Here is a 23,423-nt window from a genome sequence, read left to right on the forward strand (position 1 = left end):
CGCTAACACGCTGTGCTGCAGAGATTAAAATTCAATTTACTCTTCCTATGTTGAGTCCTAGCTAATTGCTGCTTTTGTGTAACACACGCAGGTAACATAAGTTACCCACATAGTTTTGCTTCCTCCGTCCTTTCTAAATGACACAAGAAAGATCAGCCTTTCTCATAAAATTACATGGTTGTGTCATATAACAACGTTTTCAGCCTGGAGATGTTCAGACAACCAGCTTCCCGTGCCAAGGCAGGGGACCGCACTCTCTGGACCTCCTTTCTTCAGCTGCTTGGACCGCTGGATGCCATCTGCATTGCTGCTCAGCCATTAGCCAGTGTAAGAAACACAACCCAACACGTAGTTATTATACTGCTGCTCAGTAGCAGAGCAATACACTGTCCAGGGAGACACAAGACATTTGAGGCCTCAACACACCCCAGGTCTAAGAAGCTGATGAAGATGACAAAGTGAAGGTCATGGCCCTGCCATGCACAGCAGGACCGAGACAAGTGTTCAGATCAGCACAGCTCCTGACCACAGCCAGGAGACACACCACACCATATACTGCTTCTGGGCTCTCCCCAAGCAATTCTGCAGCTCTTTTATGAGTAGGCATCTTTTTTTCTCCACAAAAGCCAAGACTCAAATTCTGTTATTAACACCCAGAAAAGAACAAGGCGAAACCAACCTCTTCTCCGTTTAAAGCAGAGGCTTTACACAATGCTTGCATCAAGCTCATCAATCAGTAATAGCTGACCTAGAAGTCCTGACTTTCACACTCTAACAGGCATCAATAGCCAACACTGTCCCTTCAGGCCTAAAAATGTCACACTAATATGTCCTGCATCTCAGTGACCCACATTTTAGACACCTAAAAGTGGGACAAAACAATTCAATGCTTTCATCAGCAGACAGACAGGCTCATTTCAGAGACTGGCACTTATCTCACAAATAAAGCCAGGCAGAACTGGCACGTTTCTTCTTCAACTGAGACTGCAGCTGCCACAATCCAAGGGCACAAGATCAAATTTATCCAGAGGGTGCTAAGCACCTCAAAAAAACCCCAACCCTCACACTTTGTGCATTTAACTTTACAGCTTTACTGTAGATGCAAGTGTGTCATGAATCAGGTCTCCATACTGCCCAAGAGAACTGATAGCGTTTCCTTGTCTGCACTGCCCTGTACTGAGAAAATAAGACACATGTGGAGCCATTATAATTCCCCCGGCACATATATTTTCAGTCCTGCTATATCTCTTGAGATAAAAATTTCTTTGGGTGTACTTGCTTCAGTTATTGCACCTGTTACCAAGGCAGCTGATCACAACACAGGAGAAATCATAAGTCCTATGCAAAAGACTGTTTATAGTGGAGGTAGAGCCCATGAATCACCTCCCAAACTGCTGCGGTTTTGCAGCTGGGTGCATTAAGGCAAGCAGACATCTGCTGTGGCTCAGGCACGTGTCAGGCAACTCCTGAACTGCTATTCCGATTGCCAGGAAGAGGTGAACAGCTCGGCTCGGCTACCGCTGCGTGCTGTCCATAACATCAGTCCTGCACTGATCTCACTGAAACCGCTTCAGTAAAAACCTTCTGACACTTCCTCTAGGGGCACTCGGCTGTAAACCAGCACACTTGGAGAGGCTTAGATCAGCAAGAAGCACATTCTTCCCAAAATAAGCGAGGCGTAGCACAAAAAGGGGTCAGCTCTCACAGCTCCAGCGGAGCTGATCTCAAAAGGTAAACATCCTGGAAACCAGCCATCAGCAAAATTCAGGATGTGTTTAGAAAAAAATTTGTACAAGGAAGCATCTTACATCATTTCCTAGAAGTCGCTGAGATAAGGTAGGTCTGGGCCCAAGACTCCTTCCTGTCTGCTCAAACGGGGCACACCCTTGGAAACAAACCTCCGAGGAATCCCTGCAAACACGTCAGTCTGTGTGAGAAGCGGGAGACCCTGAGACCCACAAGTATTTACAGAATCACCAACTGCTGATGCAGGAGAGGTTTTTTTTCTTCCCCTCACTCCCTTGTAAAAAGACCCTTTTAGACACCAGAGGGAGGAGATTCAGCCCTGTGGCACTTCAGGCACCTCAGTAGCAACTCATCCTTCCCAAAACCACCCAGTGGGAGCAAGCTCACCTTTTTGAAGTCTACCATCCCTTGCCTGTCTTGGCTAAGCACCGGTTCATGATTACCCGCACCCCACATCTACCATCATGCCTACTGCTATCAGCATGAATTTTTGATCTGCTAACTGCACTGCATAAACACCTATGTCAGATGCCAATGGCAGTGTGCAGAACTAAGCTCCAACGTCCAAATCCCAGTTTTTGTACTTGGTTACATCACTCGTCTTCCCTCGCGTGCATGGGTGACAAGAGAAAGAGATAAGAGCGCATATACACACTCTGCAAACAAGGTGGTTCATGGCCAAAATACTAGTCTGAGAGCTGGGAGATGCAGACAGCTTCCAAATGCACACAGCTGTACGTAAATCACTTCACTTCTGCCAACCTTTGCACGCTCCCTCCGTTTATGGTGCAGAAACACCGGCCTACCTAAACACACGCATATGTATGACAGAAGGAAACTCCTAGGCATTATCAGAACATAACTAGACAATTTTAAACATCCTACGTGTGGGAGAGCAGATGCCCATGGAATACCAAGAGTTTAACAAAAACTGCTTTGCTTCAGCCTGTTGCTGGTTGTCCCAGCTCTGGGCATTATGTGAGGAGCTGAGAACCAGCACGGCAAGCCCTTCCTATTCACGGGCTTCTTTGCATACGTGGCACTTGCAGAATCAAGCCTTTGACAAATAACACTGAGGCTTTCAGGATACAGACAAGACAATGCAGCAGCGTCTTCCAGGGAAAATGAGAGCAGGCTTATGCTGCTGCCCACTCGGAATTCATTACAACACAGCCTAGCATTCACGCAGCGCCCTGGGAAAACTCAGCTACGCGGGCATAACTCCAGGATCCGAAGCAGCTCTCAAACAAGAGCTACGTTCAAAACGCGGCGGCTCCTTTCAAGCCCCCCCTTACACAGTCAGCGGGACAGAGTAACTCTCCACTGTTAAAATGGAACAGCTTTTCTACACTGTGATCACTCTAAAAAAAAAAAAAGAAAAAAATGCAGCTTGTAGGTTAAGAATTTCTCTAAATCCAGGGGGTTTTGTACAGGACAAATCTGGTTTCCCACCTCCAAAAGCCTCCTTACAAGTGAGATGCTCAGTAACCTCTGGATATTACAAGAGCCAAAGGCTGAATCCAACATGCAGCAGAAGTAACTAAACTAACATGCAGATAGCATTTTTCAAGTAGCTTAAGGAATCTTGCACTCAAGGCCGAACTGAAATCTTTATGGAGCCACCTTTCAGTGAAGTCATGAAAACACAAACACAGCTTGAAGTCTAACAGAGTACCTTAAATAAAGCTTCCCCAGCTCTCCATGTGACTGAAGGCTGCTGCTAGGGTTTGGATCAAATATCAGATCAAAACACTAAGCTTGAAATATAACACGATGCTTTGACTCGTACCCACCCCTTCCCACAGTCAGGAATCCACTCCTCCCCACTCTCAAAGTCAACTCAATTCACTGACGCATTGTGGTAAGGATGAGCTAAGGAAGCACGTCCGAAATGCTTTTGAGTGGTGCTCGGAAGGAGCTGCAATTCACCTGGGATGTACCTGCAGCATCTCAAGTGGCTGGATAAACCATTCTTCCTGATTTTCATCACCCCACATTCTCCTATTTAAAACTACCTTATAAGTATTTGCCAAAAGTGAATTATTAGTAGATAATGTCCTTTTTCTGCACACAGGCCACCAGTTTGCTTCCTCACAGTCCTGTTTGCCCAATATTTTTAGACACCAAACACAAAGACCTAAGCAGGGGCAAAGCAAGACCACTCAAGTGCGACATGGCACTCCCGCATCGGCACTGTGCTGTCCCACCACCAAAGACAATACAAATGTCCATTGACCTTTGGAATTAAACAAGCAACATTGGACTTGATAAAGAAATTCTGCCAAGCTTATGTCTGGCCTTCAGTTCTTGAGATAACAACCCATTCTGGCTATTGGAGTCGCCCAAAATGCCAAGTGCCACGTAATTGCCGCAGTCATCCCCTTCTCGCAGGGAATGACTCTGCCACTGAGTGCTGGCACTGTCCAGAGCTGCCATGTCAGCAACCAGTTCTTCTTCCTCTTCCCATTTTATGCTGATTCACAGACAGAAAAGCAGAAGAAATCCTGCTTCCACCATTCTTCACCCTCTCAAACCATGAGAGCCTACAGGTAACACCCCCAAACCCCTGAAGCTCAGGATTTTTTCCAAAACCCAATCAGGATGCAAAGCAAAGGAACCTGAGCACTCCAGCCAAAAATCAAAGCAAATTTGCATTGTCTTTCACTTATTAGAATATGAAAAACAAACGAACAAACAAAAAGCCATGGATTTGATTTCACCAACCAATTTGTGTTTGTTTTTCTCATCCTGAAATAGGAGCTGAAGGCATTTTCATAGGCGTTTTGGAAGGCTGCCTGCATCCATCACTGCTTCGGAAAGTGAACCTCTGTCTTTTCCTGCAATACTATTTTTGAACTGAATGTTCTCTGGTGAACCACAACAAATGCCTCCTTGCCTCTTACAACAGCAGCATATGAGCTTTCAGGAAAAAAAAAGAAAGTCACAGAGCACAGCGTCAGCACAACACTCCTTCCTCTGCTGTAATAATAAATCCTGCTTTTCCAATTTGGACAGCACAGGAGGCAGAAGATAACCAAATCCTACTTGCAGGAACTCTTTGCCAGGTTCAGACTAAAAGCCTTTAAGATAACCAAACACCATACAGTAAAGCCTTGTCATATCAACAGCCTCTTGTGGAATCAGCCTTAATCAAATAAAATAGGTATGCTTTACATCACATAGTCAAGACTCACACACCTTGTGAATATATGATACCCAGTGGGGCAAAAAACCCTTGATGAGTTAACCAGCGCTGGGATGCAAGCCTTGAAACCAGAAGGAAGGAACTGATGCAAGAAACCTCTTTTCAGAAATCAAGCTACAACTACCAAAGGCATCACAATTTTGCATGAGAAGCATTTATCCCTTTCACAAACATGGGAAGTTTAAGATATCTGACCTCTATTTGTTCCCAAGTAACACCACTGAAGTGCCTTAAAAACGAAAATCGGAAGACGTTGGTGCTCCTGATGCAGATTCAGTATCTGCAAAGATGAAGAAAAGGCTGCTGAAGACACGCGTGTCCCAGAACAACCTGAGCCTGACCATGAGAACAATTTGCTCCCAGCTCCATACCTGGGAAACCCAGAGGGGCGAATCCATGCAGAGCAGAAGGGTGTGGAGTAAACAGCAAACCAAGGAGGGAATTAAGGCTGTGAAAAGGATATGCTTCTCCCTGCCTCAGTCTCCACTCTCTGAAAAAACACCTCTTAGGAAAGTCAGTGAGATGATGAACACCAGGAGCACTGACCCTGGCTCTACAGCAGAGGCTGGCAGCTGGCACAAGCTGCACCTCCCCTCCCCATCACCTCTGGACGTCACCCACCCAACCCGCATCTTCTCGAATTTCCAGTTGCCTGGTTTCTCTTTAAACCTTTAAAAATTACAGAGCATCCTACCCAGAAGCAATGACTTTATCCAAGAGCTTGAGACATGCACGGCAAAGAGCTTGCGACAAATGACAGCACACCAGTCTCTTGGGCCTCCCTATTATCTTAGCAATTAATACCATGCTGATGATGACATTCCCTGGGAAGGCGATGGCCAGAGGGCTAAGATGCTTCTGGACACTGCAGAATGGTAAGTGATGAAGAAACTTAAAGGGAAAAGCACTTAGCACAGGTTTCTTCCAAGAGGAGTAAATTCTGTTGCTTTTACATCTCTGAACTTCTACCAGTGTCAGGGAGGGGAAAACGGTTTTGAAAAATACTATCCAAAAGCTAGTCACAGGCCAGCCATCAACAGAGAGGGCCTTAGGTTTCTTCAGTAAGCACTTAACAAGATGAGAGTTAAAAATAAATCCCCAAACTCTACGTTGATCAGGAAAGGGAAGCAGCACAATCTGCTACTGAGCTGTATCAACAGAAGAGCCCTCAATGGACACAATCATATCAAGAAAAATATGCTTTGATGAGCATGTCTCATTTTGCCCATGGATGAGCGCAGTACAGTAGTGAAAAGACAGTTTGCTTGAACACACTTCATAGTTTATCTTGATTATATTTGTGGTGTCAGAAATGTCAAGAAGGGCTGTAAAAAGACTATTTCCTTGCTGTAGTCTGACTTTCTCTGCTTCTCAAGAATAACTATAATAGACTGAGGGAATAAATAGTACTTTGTTGCCATACTTTTTGGGAGTCTACTCCCAGACATATCTCCAGAGACAAGACTCCTTGTGGCACCAAGGTCACTGACATCATCAGTCTTGTGTTTTCTCTCCACTTTATTCTTTTCCTTTCTCTTCTCTTTCGTTCCCTACCAAACGAGGAATTATGTCACATGTCTGCAACCTCTACAGACTCAGGATAGAAAATAAGAAAAGAGGGCTTTACCCCAAAGAGGGGGGAAGGAAATTAAATCACAATGCCTCTGAACACATACCTTCACCTCTGTAACTCCCAATGACATGCAGGATCAAATCTTCGCATGTGCAAACCAAAAGGAGAATGCCTGGGCTCTGCCTCCACCTATACAACATAAATATACAGCCCAGCCAGGTCTGGGTCTGAAAGCAAGACAGGATCTCTTCCAGGGCAGACCTAACCCTATGAATTGAAAAAACCCACTACTTACCCACATTTGTCATATCCTGTACAACCAGAGTTAACTGCCACTATCAGCCAGCATGCTTGTGTAGTCACATCGCTGATACATCAAATTTAAATATAAATAAATAAATATAAAAGCCTCCTAGTCACTTTTCTGCCCCAGGACAGAAGTTACAAATAACTCTAACAAAACACTGACCTTGACAAGCCACCTACCCTCTGCAGCATCCAGTAATTGTGTCTGGAAAAAGGGAAAAAATTGCTTAAATACCTAAAGAAATCTTCTTCTGCGGTTTCACATACTTAACCACCTCTCAGGGCAATAAATGCCACAGACCCCCAGAAGTGCCCTTTGCCTCTTCTCTGCACTCGTGACCAAGCCAAGACAGTTTCAGAGGGGACAGATAGAGAAGCCCTGAGTCACCAAACACTGCCAGCACAAACTGGTCAAGGACAATGAAGCTGGGCTGTGGGTGAGGACAGCTCTCCTCCCTAGGAAGGAGAGAGCAATGCGTTAATGGGAACTCACTTAACTAAAGTCTAACTCTAGTAATGTATTTCCTCTCGTGTCAGATGTGTTCATCCTTTATGGCATGTCTGCTGCAATTCAGGTCAAACTCATCAAACTGGGAGTACGAGGCAGGGACTGTTCAAGCTTGGTCATGTTTATACAAAATACAACAGGACTCACTGAGGGGGAGGCGATAAAAACCTCACAGAATTACTGAAAAACATTCGACAGAGATGTACACTAGGCACCAGATCTACCCAGTATTTTATGAGAACAGAGGCAAATCACATGCCCAGCTTCCTCTGAGTGACTGGGGAGGGATGACGGAAAAACAAACGCCTTCTGGGACAAAGGAAGCACAGTGACTGTAAAGGGAGCAGCCACGCTCCCCGATGACACCCAGAAAAGTCACCGAACTTACTCTGCCGCGTGTTTCTGCACACAGTTATGTCCCTTTGCATTCAGAATTCACTCCAAGGAAGGAATGAAGTCAAAAGCAATTCACCACCACCCAAGCCATCCTGGCTGCCCCTCTCCCCGGGACAGCACGGGGATGTACAGGAAGCACAGCCCACCCCACCGCATTGAAGTGGAGAGTAAGGAAAGCAAGTGTCGCCTCCATCAAGGAAAGCCAGTGTCCCCTCCATCACACATCACAGCAGGGAGGGATTGCCACGGCCTCGGGGAAGGCGAGACCTAGGGGGGAGTCGCCTTGCCCACTACCCGCTTGCGGACCAGAGGTCAGCCAGGAACAGCTCAGGAGCCGGACGGGCTCCGTAGGTTGGGAATTTTGGCATAACGCGTCCAAATTCTCTGATGTCTCCCTGACCCTTGCCACAGAAGCGCAACATTGGACTGCTGTAGCCGCCCGAGCCACCCCCCCTCTCCGCCAGCCCCCAGATACCCTGACCCGGGCTTGGCACGGCCCGACCTGTTCACAGGCCGACGTCAGTCTCCGCGATGAGGCGTGACGAGGGGAAGCGAGACGCGATGGTGCAATTAGAAAACGCGTTTCCTTCCCACGGGCCCGGCAGGAGCCCACAGCCCAGGCACCGCCAGCACCCAAGGGAGAGCGGGCAGTTCGGGGCCCAAAACCAGGAGTTTTAAGGCAAAGCCGCGCTCCGCCGCCGAGCCTGCCCGCCGGAAGGCAGTTCTACACCAGACATGGCTCCTTCCCTCACGCTCAACCCAAAATACCTTTAAAAAAGGGGAGTTTTCCCCGCAGGCCGCTGCTCCCGGGCCGGCACGACCGGCCCCGGCGGGAAGGGGTGCCCGGACACGGCGCACCCCCACTCCGCGCTGCCCCAGCGGCTCCCGGCCCCGGGCTGCCCGCGGCCCCTCAGGCCGTGACGGAGGTGGGGGAACCGGCTCGCGCAGGGCGGTGGCCGGGCGGGCAGGGCCGAACCGGGCCAGCTGCTGACAGGCACTCTCTTCTGCCAATGGGAGGCAGCGGGGCTGCGCCACCAGCCAACGACACCCGGGGGAGGGCGGGACCTGCCCCGTTGTCAGTTTGCAACCAATCGGCGGAGAGGTGCGGGGCCCGCAGCCCCCGGCACCGCCAGGGGCGCCCCCCTCCCCCCGCCGCGTCCGCATCTCCCCCCCGCCCCGCCGGGCCGGCTGGAGGCCGCCGCGGGGACCCCCGGCCTCTGCCGCCCGTAGCCGCCGCCACTCACCGGGGCGCATCCCCTGTCACAGCCGCACCATCGCCCGCCGGCGCCGGGGTCTGCCTCATCCGGGTACTCCGGGAGGCGGGGCAGCGCCCGTGAGGCAAGGACAGGGCGGGGACACCGCTGGTACGCAAGGGGCGGGGCGGGGCCTTCACGTGTGGCGGGGGCGGCGGGCGCCGGCCGGGCAGTGCTCGGTACCCCGGTACCCCCCTTAGCCCGGCACTGCGGTACGGCGGTACCCCGGCCTGTGCTCCCCGTCCCCTCCGGGGACACGCCGACGTCCCTCCTGCAGCCCGTCCCAGCGCGGCGTGCGGGTCCCCCAGCTGCTCGCCCCCCATCCCACCCGGGGCACGGCGCCGCCCGTCCCGCCCTTCTCCGTTCTAGCGCGTTTGGGAGCTGCGCCCTCCCTGCCCGCTGCGGCTCGGCTCCCCGGTGCCCCCGGGAGGGGCAGACCCAGGCACCGGCAGCGCAGGGCCCCTGCACGTCCGTCCGTGCGGGCAGGCCGCCCTCCTCCCTCGCCCCCATCCCTGCACCTGCCGCCTTGTTCCCCGCACGGCGCTTCTGTCCCCAAAGAGCCCATGGAGCAGGGGAGCGCAGTGGGCAGAGGCTTTTTGAACCCCCCCCAGGGACTCCGGCCCCAAGCCAAGCTTAGTGCAGCCGACAGCCTCCACGGCCGTCCCCGTCCGTCGCGGCCTCTCTGTCCCTGCCCTCCCGGTGTGGCCTTCCCCGCCGGCGCGTGGCTCACCGTCTGCCCTCGTGCCCTCCGCACGTGCCTCCGCAGCCCCCCGGGGCCGAGGGCAGGGGAGCAGAGCAGGGTGCCTGCGCGGTGCCTCTCGGATGGGGCCTGCCCCGCAGCCGACCTCCCGGCTCCCGCACGCTGACCTAATACTTCAGCTTCGTTTGCATGCTCCATTTTCTGCCCTCTGTAATTAGCTGGCCGGCCTGTCATTAGCGGCAGGCGGTGCTGTTGGGGTGCCCTTGTGCTTCCCGTGCCGTGGGCCGACGCTGCCGGCTGTGTGGGGCGGTGGTGGCCGAAACCGCAGCCGTGCCGGCTGCCCTCCTCAGGAAAGCCTGTCGCCTCCATAGGTACGGTGCCACCAAGGCCACCCCTGTCCTCGCATCCATCCCCACAGCCTCTCCCTTGCCACGTCCCGTCCGTCCGTCCGTCTGTGGGGTTAGCCCGGGGCTGATGCTCTGGTGCTTTTCCACCTTTTCCCACACCAGATGGGATGGGTGGTTGTGGACAACCTGAGGATGGAGAGCACGCACCGCTCCCTCCCCAGCTGGGTGTCCAGCCAGCACCGTGGATGTCCCCCGACGCCTGCGCAGGACTGTCCGGGTCACCCTGCATGACCTGGGTATTACACAAGGCCACAAATGCTGCTCAGCAGCGTCAGCGCTGAGCCCAGGACGTGCGGCAGAGCGCGGCTCCGAGCCGCACGCTGCACCTGAATTACAGACTGCAAGACTTGGGGAAGCCACAGCGTCCTGTGAGAAGTCATCCTGGTGGCAAGCTGCCCTTGGAGCTGTCTCATCCCTCCTGGAATTGGAGCCTTATTCCCAGTGTGCATTTGTGCACCTTCCACCGTATCCCCTGTGCCCAGCCCCATCTGGCTGATGCTGGCCATGCTGACAGCCCTGGTCCCCCCCATCCACCTCCCACCTCCTCACTTCAACTGACCCTCCCCTCGGCTCTCTGAAACCCTCTCTGGAGGGCAGAGGTGGAGAGGTGGCTGTGCAGAGGCTGGAGACCTGGCTGGGAGAACATCTCCTTTGCCAGCATCCAGCCCCGTGCTGCCGCGAGCCGGGAGCAGCCAGAGCTGGCAGTGCTGAGTGCGTGCACAGCCCAACGCTGGGGCAGGTCGGGTGCCACTGTCGTGCTCTGGAGCAGGCTGGGCACCCATTCTTCTGCTCCAGAGCAGACTGGGTGCCCACCTTTGCAGTCTGGAACAGGCTGGGTGCCTGGTTTTCTCACTGCACTTCAGAAGCTGTAAAGAAATGCTGTGCGCTGTTTGCACCGTGTATCCCATGTGGTCTTGGTGCATTTTTCACTCGCTCTTCAATCACAGAGCAGCTCTTCTGAGGCACAGTACAGTCATCTGCAAGGAAATGAGCCGAGCTCTCACTGGGGAGCTGTGGGCGTGCGAGAACTCTCTGCACATCTGTCTGCACCTCTGGACATCTGTCTGCGGGAGGCAGGGGTCAGTGCCGCTCCGGGCTGCAAGCCAACACCCGGGGTGCTCGGGGGCACTTCGCTGTGCTGGATAACCCAAGCATGGGTGTGCAACCTTGCTACAATCATCACAGAGATCATGACTTGCGAGGCAGCTGGGGGTTCTCCTTTGTCAAAGTGCCAAGGCTGTATCTATGCAACCCTAAATTAATTTCTCAAGGGGCATCTGTGGAGTGGCACACCTCTGGATTCTTTTATCTCTGGTGGGATCCTTTAAACTCCAACCTGAACTCCCTGGTGCCTCTTTCCTGGGCTGGGTGCCAAGGTTAAGGAAATACCCTTTGCCTCTCCCCGTGCTCGGTGGCACCTCTGTCCCAGCCAGCTCCTGACATCAACACAGCATCTCTACGACCAGGGATGGATGCCACCGGCTCCATCAAAGCTGCCTTTACCAATCGCCTCTGTCCCAGCCTGGCGGGGCTTTGCCCCCAGTGACAAAGGCGTAGCGCTGGCGGGGGCTGTATTTCCCAAGAGGTCCGCCGTGCCTGCCTGGTTAACACTGATTTTTTAAGTCAATGTTTGCTTTGAGGTTGCTCCCGGCTGCACCCCATTGTAAGCCGGAGCTGTTCCCATGCATTCGCCGAGGGGCTCGGCGCTTCCAGCCGCACAAAGGAGCAGTCACTTAGCATTAGCGGCCGCACAATGCGGCCGTGTCTCCCGCCGGCCGAGCCGGGTCTGTGTTTCACCAGCAAAAGCCCCTCAGCTGAAAGGCCGGGCAGAGACGAGGCAGCCGTAATGGATTCGAGCGAAGGGGGGTCTCTCGCAGGGGCGGGGGAACCCGGTGCGGGCAGGAGCCAGGACTGTCCCACGGTCTGGGTGCGGGGCTGCCGGAGGTCGTTTCAGCGTGGGGTGAGTCAGGGGACACAGGGGTCACATATTTGCAAGGGCTATGCCATGGCGCAGGGAGACCCGTGGCGGGGACAGCGCCAAAGGGTGGGATGCAGGGTGAGTGTTGGTCCCCGGGGGGATCAGTTATGGCCTGGGAATTATTGTCCCAGACATGGGGCCCTGCAACGTGCTCCTGGGCATCCCCTCAGGGAGATGCTGGCAAAGGTGCAACGGAAGAAACAGCCCCTGGTACTGGTTTTTGGAGAGATGCTGGGACCAGCAGCTCTCGCCATGTCCAGGAGTATCCAGGCTGGGGGCGATGGAGCTGGGAGCAGCCCAGCCAAAGAGGTTACACATCCCCAGCGAGACATGTGAGGCCACCAGCATGTCCCCGACGCCGGCAGCACTAATCCTATCTGCCCGTATGCCTTAACCAGCTGAGGCGGCCGGGGGAGAGCTGGATGCTGTGCGGAGCCTCTCAGCTGTCTGGCGAAGGATTTGCTTGTCAGCAAGGCAAAGCGGTGCCTGAGCTGCCCTGGCCGTGGCTGAGGGACCTGGCAGGGCTCCGTGGCTGGCAGCAGCCCCCAGGACAGGCAGCCGTAGGGGGAAGAAGGCTTTGGGTGAAGGAGAAGCTGGGATGGGGTGGGAGACAGCCCAGGGAGCCGGGCACTGCTCTGTGCTGGATGGCAACATCCAGACCTGCTTGTAGCTCTGGAGCTGTGAGCATCGCCCCGGGGACGTGGTCTGAGAACTGTCAACTCATTGCACATCAGGAGCTCTCTGGGGCTTGAACTGGGTGAGCCTGGCCACTGCTGGGCTCGGGAAAGGTGACTTCAGACCCAGCGGTTTTGTGGTCACTGGAAAAAACCCAGCCAGCCTTTGGCCTTGCACGGCTCCCACCAAGGACCCCGTGTCACAAGTCCGCTGGCCTCAGTGCTGGCAGGTGCTGGGGTATATCAGATCGCTGCCCAGACTGATGTTTGCCTCCAAACAGCCCTGATCTCGTACCCCCACCCCACCATCTCCTTCCCCAGCTGTCCAAGGGCAGCGTTTGGGGCAGGACCTGCCATCTGCACACAATAGCTGCTCACACCCACCCATGGTCCCCATCCAAGTGCGACGCTGACAACAGCGGCAGCAATATTACATCCTTGTAACCCAACGGGTTGAATCATGGCTGTGTGGAGCCCTCAAGAGGTGGCTCCCGTGGCGTTCTGTGTGTCCCCAGCAAGGGCATGGGTAGGGATGGGACTGGGGGGAGCCAGGGAGGGATGGGGCTGGGGGAGATGCAAGGAGAGGTGGGACTGGGAGGGATGGGTTTGGAAAGGGTGTGGGGCTGGGGCTGGAAGGGATGTGTGAGGCCACGCAGGGAAGGATGGGGCTGGGAGAGGTATAGGGAGAGATGGGGCTGGGAGGGATGTGGGGAGAGATGGGATTGGGGGGGACAGGACTGAGGGTGATGCAGGGAGTGCAGGTCTGTGAAGGATGCGGCACGGCACGGAGGGCTTTGGGGAGTGGGGGTCCATGGGCAACAGCTCTGGGGGGCGTGTGGCAGGGCAATGGCTCTGGGAGGGGATGACTGGCCTAGGCAGATCCCCTCAGTGCTCCCTGCCCAGCGCCTGCAGCGAGGCAGCACAGCTGGGGACATCCCGTGGCTCTGCCGTGGGGCGGGTGGCCCCATGGCTCTGTGCTGGCATGTCCCCCAGCCGCTGGCAGCGCCGGCAGCAAGGCTGGCCGACAAGCCTCTCGCCAGGCACGTGCCACATCCCGGCAGCCAGCCAGGATGATGCAACCACCGGGAAAGCAAAGCCACTCGGTGTCGGCCGTGCCAGGGGGACTCTCCCCAAGGGATTAAGCGGGTCTGGATGAAACCATGTGTCACCGATACCCAACAGTCTCCTGGGACATATCCAGATGGCCCAGTGGGATTGCTACCCAGACAGGCAGGCAAAGGCAGGTCAGGTGAAAGCTTCAGGGCAAGGAGCTTCATTGGGGCAGCGGCTGCCACCAGCCAGCAGCCACATCCCACCATCCGCCAGGCGATGAGGGACTCCCATCCTCTGCGGGTCAGCCCGGGGTGAGACCTCAGTGCGGGGATCACGCCGTCTGACCAGAGGGATGGCCAGATCCAGGGCCAGGGGTAGGGCTGATGTTTAACAGGATATTTCTTCAAGCACCAAGGCAGCAAAACCTCTGCTGTACTCAACAAGGGGGTCACTTCATTTATCCTCCCTTAATCCCCCAAAATCCCACCCCGAGCTGGCTCTATCCATCCATACAGAGACTTTTTTCAATAAATGTTGATATTTTTATTGACTAATCTGAGTGCCACTTTTGGCACCTGGGCAATATTTGCCAAATTGCTTCCTTCAACAGACTTTGCCAGCAATTCCTAAAAATACTTGTTTGTAGCTTGGCTTGCCTGTCAAAAGCAGAGCCTGAAATGCTGATTTTCTTGATTACTGCCTGGCTGCTCGCAGGGTGCAGGGATGACCCCTTAGGCACCCCAGATCTGCTTGCACCCATTTTCCTGGGGGTCCCTAATGATGGATGTGGAGGGCCCAAGAGATGTGGGAAACTGCTGTGACAGCCACTGCAGCCCCAAAGCTGGCTCAGGAGCATGTCTCTGTGCTGGACCCATCATCCCCCTGGGATGCAGAGGGGACACCGAGGCCCCACATACGCTGTCCCCTGTGGAACAACATAGGTTGGGGGATTGTCAGAACCGTTGTGCGTTTTCCAGCCAACCCCAGCTGAAAGGGAGGACTGGGGTTATCCTGTGATCCTTCCCTTATTTTGACTACAGGGAGTGCAGGCTCCACAGGACGGCAGGACGGGGAGGACAGCCCTCCTGCCTTCTGCCATCATGGCTGGGCAGATGGACTTGGTTCTGAGCATCCTCCTCTCGATAATCCACCTGGGTTTCTGGTAGGTGACCCACTGAGTGGCCCCGGGTGGTGGAGCAGCTCTGCCTAAAACTCTCCACTCACAGCACCATGCTGACTGTGTAGTCATAAGACCCTGGAAAAATCATTAAATGAACCCAAATCGAGTATTTCATGCTCCTGTTATTGAGCCTTTCCTTTCCATGCTACTCCAGGATGTGTGTTGTTGCAGGGCTAGAAGCTGACCTGCGCTTGTTCCTGTTAAAGGCAGCAACCCCTCTGCAATCCCAGCCCTCCAGGAGCCAGGCTTAGACAAAAAACCAAAACTGCAACACAACCTGGCAGCCAAAATCAGGACGAACACCCTATTTTGGTAAAAGACCCCAAAACCCCAACCCCAGCGACGTTTTCTCCTGACCTTGCAGACTTTCTCTGCCATATTCCCCAGGATAAGGCTCAAGGGAGCTGCCTGGTAAAAAGGCAGCCAGAGGAGACGGTGTAAAAGAATCAGGCAATACCCTCTGCTGCAGGGGACCCTGGTGATAAACAGTCCCCGGGGTGGCATGGCTCGTGGCACGGCAGAGAGGGACAGCGACGGGTCTACATCTGGTTTGTGTGCTTCCCCAAAGGGGCTGGTGAGGGCACCAAGGCAGGGGGACAGGCAAGGGGACACTCTGCCATTGTTTGGCCACGTTTGACAGTAGGGTTTGATGATGGGTCCCTGCTGGGTTTTGATATGCTGCTCCCCATCCTGGCCCTGTTCCCAGGAAGGGACTGGCAGGACCCCCAAAGTGAGCCCTGGGTGAGCGCAGCCCCGGCAGCGCTGGGCTCTGTGCAGGCAAGCGGGCAGCTGCCTGCCGCGGCTGCCGCTGCTGAATAGATGCCTTCTTCTCCCTCAAGCATCTGCCCGCTCGCTTCAAAGCCGTATTGTTTCTCCATTACGCACATGATGCCGCGGATTACCATTGTGGCAAGTCCTTTCTGCCATTAACCAGCATCCTGGAGGGGCCGGGGTGGGATGTGAGGTGGGACGAGGGCCAGGGAGATGGGGTGGCATGTGGGGAGGCAGCCCTGGGCCAGGGGAGGGGGACGTGGGCTGGATCTTGCCACCACATCCAGGGGGGTTCGTGCAGCCCTGGTCTTGCTCATCATCTCAGGCAATTGCATTTGGGCTGCCCCCAGACTCACCCGAGGCGGTGAGCTGACACCCTGCTTGGTGGAGGGCACCCTTGGGTGGGGGGGAAGCGTTGAAGGAGCCCCTGAGGACTGCAGTTGCCTTCCCAGGCATGGGAAAACCCCATGCACCACGGGGCTGTGTGGCTTTTTGTGGGCTGGATGGGACAAATCACCAAAATTTGGTGTCAGAAAAAGGCTCCGAGGGCTCATGCCAGGCTCAGGGTCATTGCTGGGAGGGTTTGTTGCCAGCAGCAGGGAGGCGGAGGCAGGTCAGAGCCATGATGTCTGGGTACGGTGCATGTCCCTTTGCAAAGTCCACAGCATCTGCCCAGTAGATCTCTGTCTAGGTGGGAAAACAGAGATCAGAGTAAGATTTGGGGATACACCCAGTTGTTCTCTGGTGTTTGATAAGCACTCATCACATCAAACGGCCGGACCTAAATTTGTGGTCGGCAGGATGATGAGCAGATCCCATCCATCCTGGTGGAAAGAGGCAGCATCCCAGCTGATGCGGACCACCAGCTCCAGACCATGGCAGCTCTGAAGAGGCAGGCTCAGGGCTTTTTTTTCAGTGCATCCTGGACTTTTTTTTTCTTTTCTTTTTTTTTTTTTTTTTAGGGTGACCAAAGCACATCCGAGAGCACCACCTCCTGGGCACGGCAAAAAGCACCGAGGAGAAAGCTGAAGGAAGAGCTTTTGCTACGCGTTTTGGACCATCTTGGCTAAATTAGCATTTTGATGGTGGGTCTCCATCCTGCCAGGTGCCTGATAGGCAGGATGGAGACACCCAAAAGGAAAAGACACAGATTTTCCCACTCTGAATTCAAACAAAGCAAGTGTGGGAAAAGATGGATGAGCTCAGGGGTACCCAAGCCCCTCAATTATGTGAGTTTATTTTGAAAGTGTGGGAGTGGGGCCAGGACCCTTGGACCTTCCACCAGCATGGTGTAGCCCTGGGAAAGTAACTTTGCTTCACTAAGCTTCTTGCCCAGCCGGGAATATCTCCCAGGGCTAGGGTCAAACATCGATTTACTTTTTGTCCCTCTTCCCTTCATCTCATTCCCACTGGTGCCAACTACTCACCATGTTTGAGCCAGGGCTGGGAAGTGGTGGGAGGAGAATGGGCTGAGCAGAAACTCCTGTAAAGCCTCAGATTTGCAGGTTGAGCATTGCAGCTTCACCAGGGACGTGCTGAGGCCACTGGACAGGGACATTGGCCGTCACATCTGCCATATCATGGACCATTCATGGCACTGAGAGAGGAGAACATCAACCTGGGCACAGCAATCCCTCCTGCAGCTTTTGGCAGTCACTTGTTTACAGACTTCCTAAGCCAGAGACTTCACCCAGCCCAGCCTTTCCAGCAGCCACCGGCCCCGTGGATGGGTTGTGGCTGCATGGCAAAGCTCCCCACATGAATCGTGCCATAAAGGACAAATCTAGGATTTTCTCACCAGGATCCTGGCCCCAGCTGAGCGAAGGGATGTGGGACACGTCTTTACTCATTGGAAATGTCCCTGCTTCATTGGTTAGGTTCTGGGGAAGTGCAGCATGGATTTGATATGGAAATATGGAGACCTATAGTGATTATTTGCCTGGCACCAGGCTTACATATACATCAATCTTCTGGCTTTAAATGTGCTTTGAAAATAAGCACTTTCACATAACTATGGTCATTTAGAGTGGAAAGTTTGGGTGATGCTGTGGAAGACAAGCACAGTCTCTGCAGCATCCTCTTGTCCTTGCAAGTGGCTGCAAAGCTCTGCCCAAAAGCCGTTGCAGTTGCAGGGAGGGGACTCCAGCCACCCTGACCCTGCAGCGAGGGCTGTGTCCTCTTCTGCATCAGAAATGTCCCTTGTTCACTGGAAATCACTGACCCCAGGGCAGCGGAGGTCTCAGCTGTGGTCCCTGATGAGGAGCTGAGCCTGATGCCACCTTCTTGCTTGGATAAAAAGATCCTAGAACCCATGGCCCTGCATTGTGTTCAAGGGGACCGAAACACTGGCTGTGAGCTGCACCCCTTAAAGCCCGAGAAAAAAATACAGGCAGCGTTTAGGGACTCACCTTCCTCTGAACCTGGTTTCTTGTCCTTCAGGTACCAGCAGACTCAATCCTGTCACTCAGGAAAGATGCTGCCGCACGTCGAAGTGGGGCAAAGGCTCCAAGAAAAGCCGTGCCTGGGAAAGAACGAAACTGCTGACAGAGCTGGGGCCGTGATATGCCGAAATCCCTTTGATTTTGGCGTGGTCAAAGCAGCAAAGGGAGGCAGACTCGTTTTTCCAGTGCCTATGTATAGAGCTGTGAGATCATAGTTTCCGACTGTGGAGAGCATTCAAAGTATGGGAAACAGGAATTTCCACCCCGCCTTGGTGCCAGCAGAGAGCAAACTGAAGCTGGGGAGATGCTTGGCTGTCCCAAATCTGCTTTTGCTGGCCCAGATCACTTGTTTAGCAGTGGAGATCTTGGTGGGTGCAAGCAGCCCTGGCACCTCCAGCAGCTTCAAGGAGGGGATGGGGGCCAGGGGACGGGGACGCTTACCCCAGGGGTGACTGTGCAACCTCAGCCCTGGCACAATTTGTCTGGAGAGGTTTCAGCCTCAATTTCTGACCATCCCAAGAAAACTGGGGTAACGAGTGGAGTAGCTTAGTCCCTGATCCTAAGCAGAGGTGTAGAAGGTGTTGACATGCTCCGGTTCTCCTTCTAGTGAGGGACAGGGCTTCTTGGCTTGAGAGGTCCCCCCTGGGGCACAAGCCTCCCACTATGGGTGCTCTCTGCAGAGGGCAGATGCATTTTGGCAGCTGCCCCAGCTCACGGGGCATCCCGGTGGGACTGCACCCACCCTTCTCCTTCCAGAAACCAGCCCTGTGTTGTAACCACTGCAACCGCTGCGCCCATGAGCTACTGATACTGCTGCCCACGCCTGCAGCCCTGCACCCTGCCATGGCACCCAGCTGGATGAAACCACACCTCCTGCCCACGAAGGGGCTCCAGGGGTCATCTTGTTGGGTTTTGGGTGCCAGGGGTGCATCTCCTCTTCTGCCTGCCCCATGGACCCTGCAGAGCACAGAGCTGGGAGTGCTGGTGAGGATCATCTCTCTGTGCCAAGGCAAGTCTCCCCCCTGTATCCAGGTTTCTCCTGAAGGCTTTCCGTGATGGAGACCCCAGGCTCTCCAGGGCATTTGGGCCCCTTGACGGTGCAAATCCAGGTTCCACAGGTGCACCGCCACAGCCAGAACAGGGGAAGGTGTGCAGGCAGGGGGCCTTGGGGGTCACCACGCTTGCTCTGGGGGCCTCCTCGGGATGCAGTAAGTGGTGCCTAGTTTCCTGTGGAGCTGCTCAGCAAGTCTGAGAGGGATTTGGGATCCTGGCATCCCCTTTAGTGCCTGTTTCATTGGGGGTTGACCCCAGGGATGGACCCAGCTACAGCTTCCCACTGCATGAGGGAATGCGGGCAGGACCGTGCCTCCTGTCCCTGCCCTCCGACGCCTGACGCTGGCTCCTCGCCCACTCCCTGGCCAACCAGGCGACTATCGGGCCTTTAAAACCCAAACGAGTTCCTCCGCATTCACTCCCCGGGAGCTGTCCCTGTCCCTGCTCCAGCTTTTACGCAACGCACCCGCATGAAACGTGCAGCCAACACCTCCGTGTTATATAGGCGTCCCGGTCCTCTCCCTGGCCGGTGCACAGTGCTGGGGCACGGCCAGCCCTGCTTCTGGGGACAGCAGTGGAGTGCATGGAGGGGCCCCTGCCCTGGTGCCCTGCAGCAGGTAAGGGGCTTTGCGGCATGGAGGAGCTGGGGCATGGGATTAGGGTGTCCTTCTTCAGCACTTTAGGAGAGCATCGAGTCCCTGATCCCTCCTAAACCAGAGCAGGAGCCTGGGTCTTTCTCCTCTTGCATGGGGAGAGGATGGCTCATTGTGTCTGTGTGGCCACGCCGGTGCCGTGGGTGGCTCCCATGGAAGAGAAGGGCAGCCAGGGAGGGAATGGCAGAACCTCCAGAAACAGCTGTGAGGATGCCCATGGACACAGTCATGTGTGAGGAGAAGGATGCAGGTTGGGTCAGGTCTGAAAATGCTACAAGGTGTGGAAAACCTGCTGATTCGATGAAGCTCCAGCTCCTGAACTAGTCTAAGAGAAGGGAGCTGAGCTTAGCATCCCTTCTCCCTTCTCTCCTCTCCCCTCTCTGCTCTTCCCTCTCCCCTGTCCGCTCTCCCTTGTCTCCTCTCCCTTCTCCCCTTTTCCCTCTCCTCTCTCCCTTCTTCCCTCTTCCATGTCCCTTTCCCTTCCCTGAAGCCACCATGTGGATGCTCCCTGCCTTGGGAGATGCACGGGAGAGCTTCAGACCCCGCCCTGACACAGGTCTGGGGATCACAGCAGCCCCGTGCTCCCCTCACACCCTGGCCCAGGGCTCTGCCCTGCCTGCTCTGACTAACAGGAGACGCTGGTCTCAAGGCTTGCTGCCCGCACCCTGCTCCAGCACGAGTGAGGAGCATGGCCTGGGGATAGCTGTGTCCTGGCCACCAGCCTGGGACATCCTCCGGCAGCCGCAAGGAGCCTGGCGTGGGTGCTCACTGCCTGCCCCAGGATGGCACACTCCCTCTCCATCCCTGTGGTGTCCTGCACTCCCACCTGCCCCACTGACCTGGCCTCTTCTTGCTCTTTCCAACCCCTCCATGTCCCCTGGAATGGGAGCATCTCCCTTTCCTTGGCAGGTTTCCTTGTGGAATAGGAGTTCCCACCTCCCGCGCACCTGGAACTGGCAGCAGAGCACAGAAGCACTCGTGACACAAGCTGAACCTGTTTCATCTGTACCAGGCACTGAGCAGGGAGACACAGTTCCATCCAGGGGCTCATGCCTTTTTCTGTGCAATTTTGCAGCCAGGGGCTGTTGCTCCTGGTGGCTCTGGAGCTGAGGTTCTCCCATCATCTCCCTCTTGCCCCAAGAACCACACTGAGAGGCTTAATGCTCCTGAAAATGTCCTGCCTTATTGAGGCCGTGGCTAGTAGCCATCCACCCCATCTGTTAGGGGCAAGAGGACAAAGGCAAGAGAGCAGGGAAGAGATGGATCATGCTAATCATTGCAGCTGAGACCTTTATTAACCTCTTCACGCCTCTTCCTCGCAGCTGGGGAGCACCTGTGGCCAACAGAACAAGGATGTCTGAGACCTCATCCAGCAAGGAGGCTCCCCTGGCTGAGTGCCCTGTGTGCTATGAGAAGTTTCACCCGCTGGAGGCCACACACCGCAAGCTCAGCTGCGGGCACACCTTCTGCCATGACTGCCTAGTGAAGTGCCTGCTCTCCACCAAGCTTGACGGCCAGGTCCAGAGCAGCATCATCTGCCCCATCTGCCGCTACGTGACTTTCCTCAGCAAGAAGAAGGCTCTATGGCCACCCAAGGCAGGCACCAACCCCCGGACACTGGAGATGCCTCTGTCACCTTCCTCCTTGTCCCATCTGACCAAAATGGAGGCCAGCAACACCTTGGTGGTGCCCAGTCATTTTGTGATGCCGGTGCAGAACTTTGACCAGTGCTGCAGAGTGGGGAATGGCACCACGGACTCACAGGGGCTCCCGGGGGAGCTGGCACGGGAAGCCCACATCTTTGTCATCAGCGACCACGGGATGCCACTGGTGGATGCAGACTGCAGCTCCCTGGGGAGGAGAAGCAGAGCAGAAACGCGGAGCTCGGTGTCATCTAGCTCAGCCCTGGGGGTGAAATGCTGCCAGTCACCCATCGCCCTCGCTGTCCTCCTCATCTTAACTGTGGCCATGCTGGCGGCTGTGCTCCCTTGGCTGCTGCTGGTGAAGCGGGACTCATAGCAGGGGTGGGATCAACTCGTATGCTGGAGAGGTGTCACTGATGCTGGGACAGAGCTAGGTCTGCGACCTCTCTCAAAAGATCCCTGGAAAAAGCTCAGAAGCAGCTTCAGGTGAAGCTCTCTCATCTGACCAGGGACTGAATGGACTTTCAGCCCTTTCTGCAGATCTCTGGGTGCTCACAGTGTCACTGCTGGTGTTTTCTGCCTCTTTTAGTTAAAATATGGCAGGTCAAACCCTGCTACTGAGTTCCTCCGCTGGCTTAGTGGAAAGGGTGGTCATTCCTCCCACACCCTGTGGCAGCATGTGCAGGGGGTGAGGGGGTCGTTCTGGTCCATCCCCTCCATTGCAGCTCCTGGGGGGCTGTGACAGTAGCACCTAGGTATCCAGAGCCCGGGCATAGCCAAGGGCTCTGTGCATTGGAGAGTCATGATGCAAGGCTGTGGAGCTTTAGGAGGTCCCCAGGCTCGTGGCTGGCTGTCGGGGTCATCAGTGCAGCCACCATGGAGCAGAAACTCATGGCTTTCCATCCCAAAGATGTGAGCCTCTAGCTACCAGGCAACAAAACCAGCAAAAACAGAGGATGGAGAGAGCAATCCTGGCCTCCACGAGCTCACCTTCCCCTCTGCCAGCCGGTGCTCCCCTCCCTGCAGTGCCATGAGGTGGGAAGGGATGCCAGCTCATCCCCCAGGCAGTCCCAGCTTTGCCCTCCCTCACCTCTCTCTGAGCTCCCCAGGTCGTGGCCACCTTCCCGGTGTCACAGGCATCCCTCCCTCCCTGGGGATCCAGGGACAGGCAGCAGGGTGTGGGGCAGGGAGCTAAACCAAAGGTCTGGACAGTACAAGGGGACAGATTTGGGATCCCACCCTGCTCTCCTTGCTAGAGCCCTGTGCCTTAGCAGAGTGATGTTTTCTCATCCCTATATCCAGCTCCTGAGGGTTAGTTAACACCGAGCAGCTCATTTTCACCCGTGACAAACAGGTTAGGCACCGCTCAGCCCCGAATGCCTCCTGGCTTTGCTCTCTTTGGGGCTGGTCCCACCCAGGGGAGTCTCAGCCCCTCATCCCAGGGGTCCTGGTTTGGGAGGGGAGTGGACATCTGAGAGGCACAGTAGAGATTTAGGACCCTCCATGCCTGCTCTCAGGGGAGGGAGGAGTGGGCGCTGCTGGTCACCCCCATGCCAGAGCTGCCCGCTGGTGCTGGGGCCCCTCATCACATTTTTCCCCAGCTGTGCACCCCAAGGGAGCACCTGCACCCTCGCTGCCACCCTCGCCAGTCCCCGGCCCTGTGGGTGCTGCCCTTGGCCCCGTCATTTGTGAATGTGTGCTGAGGGCCATGGCACTTTCACGGACGCCCCAACATGTCTGGGAGCAGGATGTCCCTTGCCAGCGCCCATGGAAGGTGACAGCGGGGTGGAGGGCTGGGCCACCCTTCCCATGCCCCTGAAGCGAGGTTCTTGCTGCATGGCTGAGCACCAGTTAAGACAAACACGGCCAGCAGTGCCACCAAG

At 55.2% G+C, this 23,423-nt stretch overlaps 2 protein-coding genes across 4 annotated transcripts in view; one reads left to right on the forward strand and one right to left on the reverse strand.

Moving 5' to 3' along the window:
• NDEL1 (nudE neurodevelopment protein 1 like 1) overlaps window positions 1-9,083 on the reverse strand; it is a 28,270-nt gene extending 19,187 nt beyond the window's left edge. For 2 of the 3 annotated variants that reach the window (XM_075771055.1, XM_075771056.1), the window contains exon 1: window positions 8,979-9,083. The gene's annotated coding sequence lies outside the window, so the exon portion shown is untranslated. Of the gene's footprint in view, window positions 1-8,502; window positions 8,713-8,978 lie in introns of those variants that run through there. The other variant, XM_075771057.1, reaches the window with a different exon arrangement.
• Window positions 9,084-21,250: 12,167 nt separating this feature from the next.
• On the forward strand, window positions 21,251-21,916 carry RNF222 (ring finger protein 222). The gene has a single exon (XM_010302421.1). It carries the CDS (start codon window positions 21,251-21,253, stop codon window positions 21,914-21,916), a length of 666 nt encoding a protein of 221 aa, XP_010300723.1.
• The last annotated feature ends 1,507 nt before the right edge of the window (window positions 21,917-23,423 follow it).

The sequence above is a fragment of the Balearica regulorum genome, chromosome 18 (genome assembly GCF_011004875.1).
Source record: "Balearica regulorum gibbericeps isolate bBalReg1 chromosome 18, bBalReg1.pri, whole genome shotgun sequence".
NCBI lineage: Eukaryota > Metazoa > Chordata > Aves > Gruiformes > Gruidae > Balearica > Balearica regulorum.

What these genes read in the sequence shown, in the direction of transcription:
- RNF222 (XM_010302421.1), top strand. Translation starts at nt 21,251, where the DNA reads ATGTCTGAGACCTCATCCAGCAAGGAGGCTCCCCTGGCTGAGTGCCCT.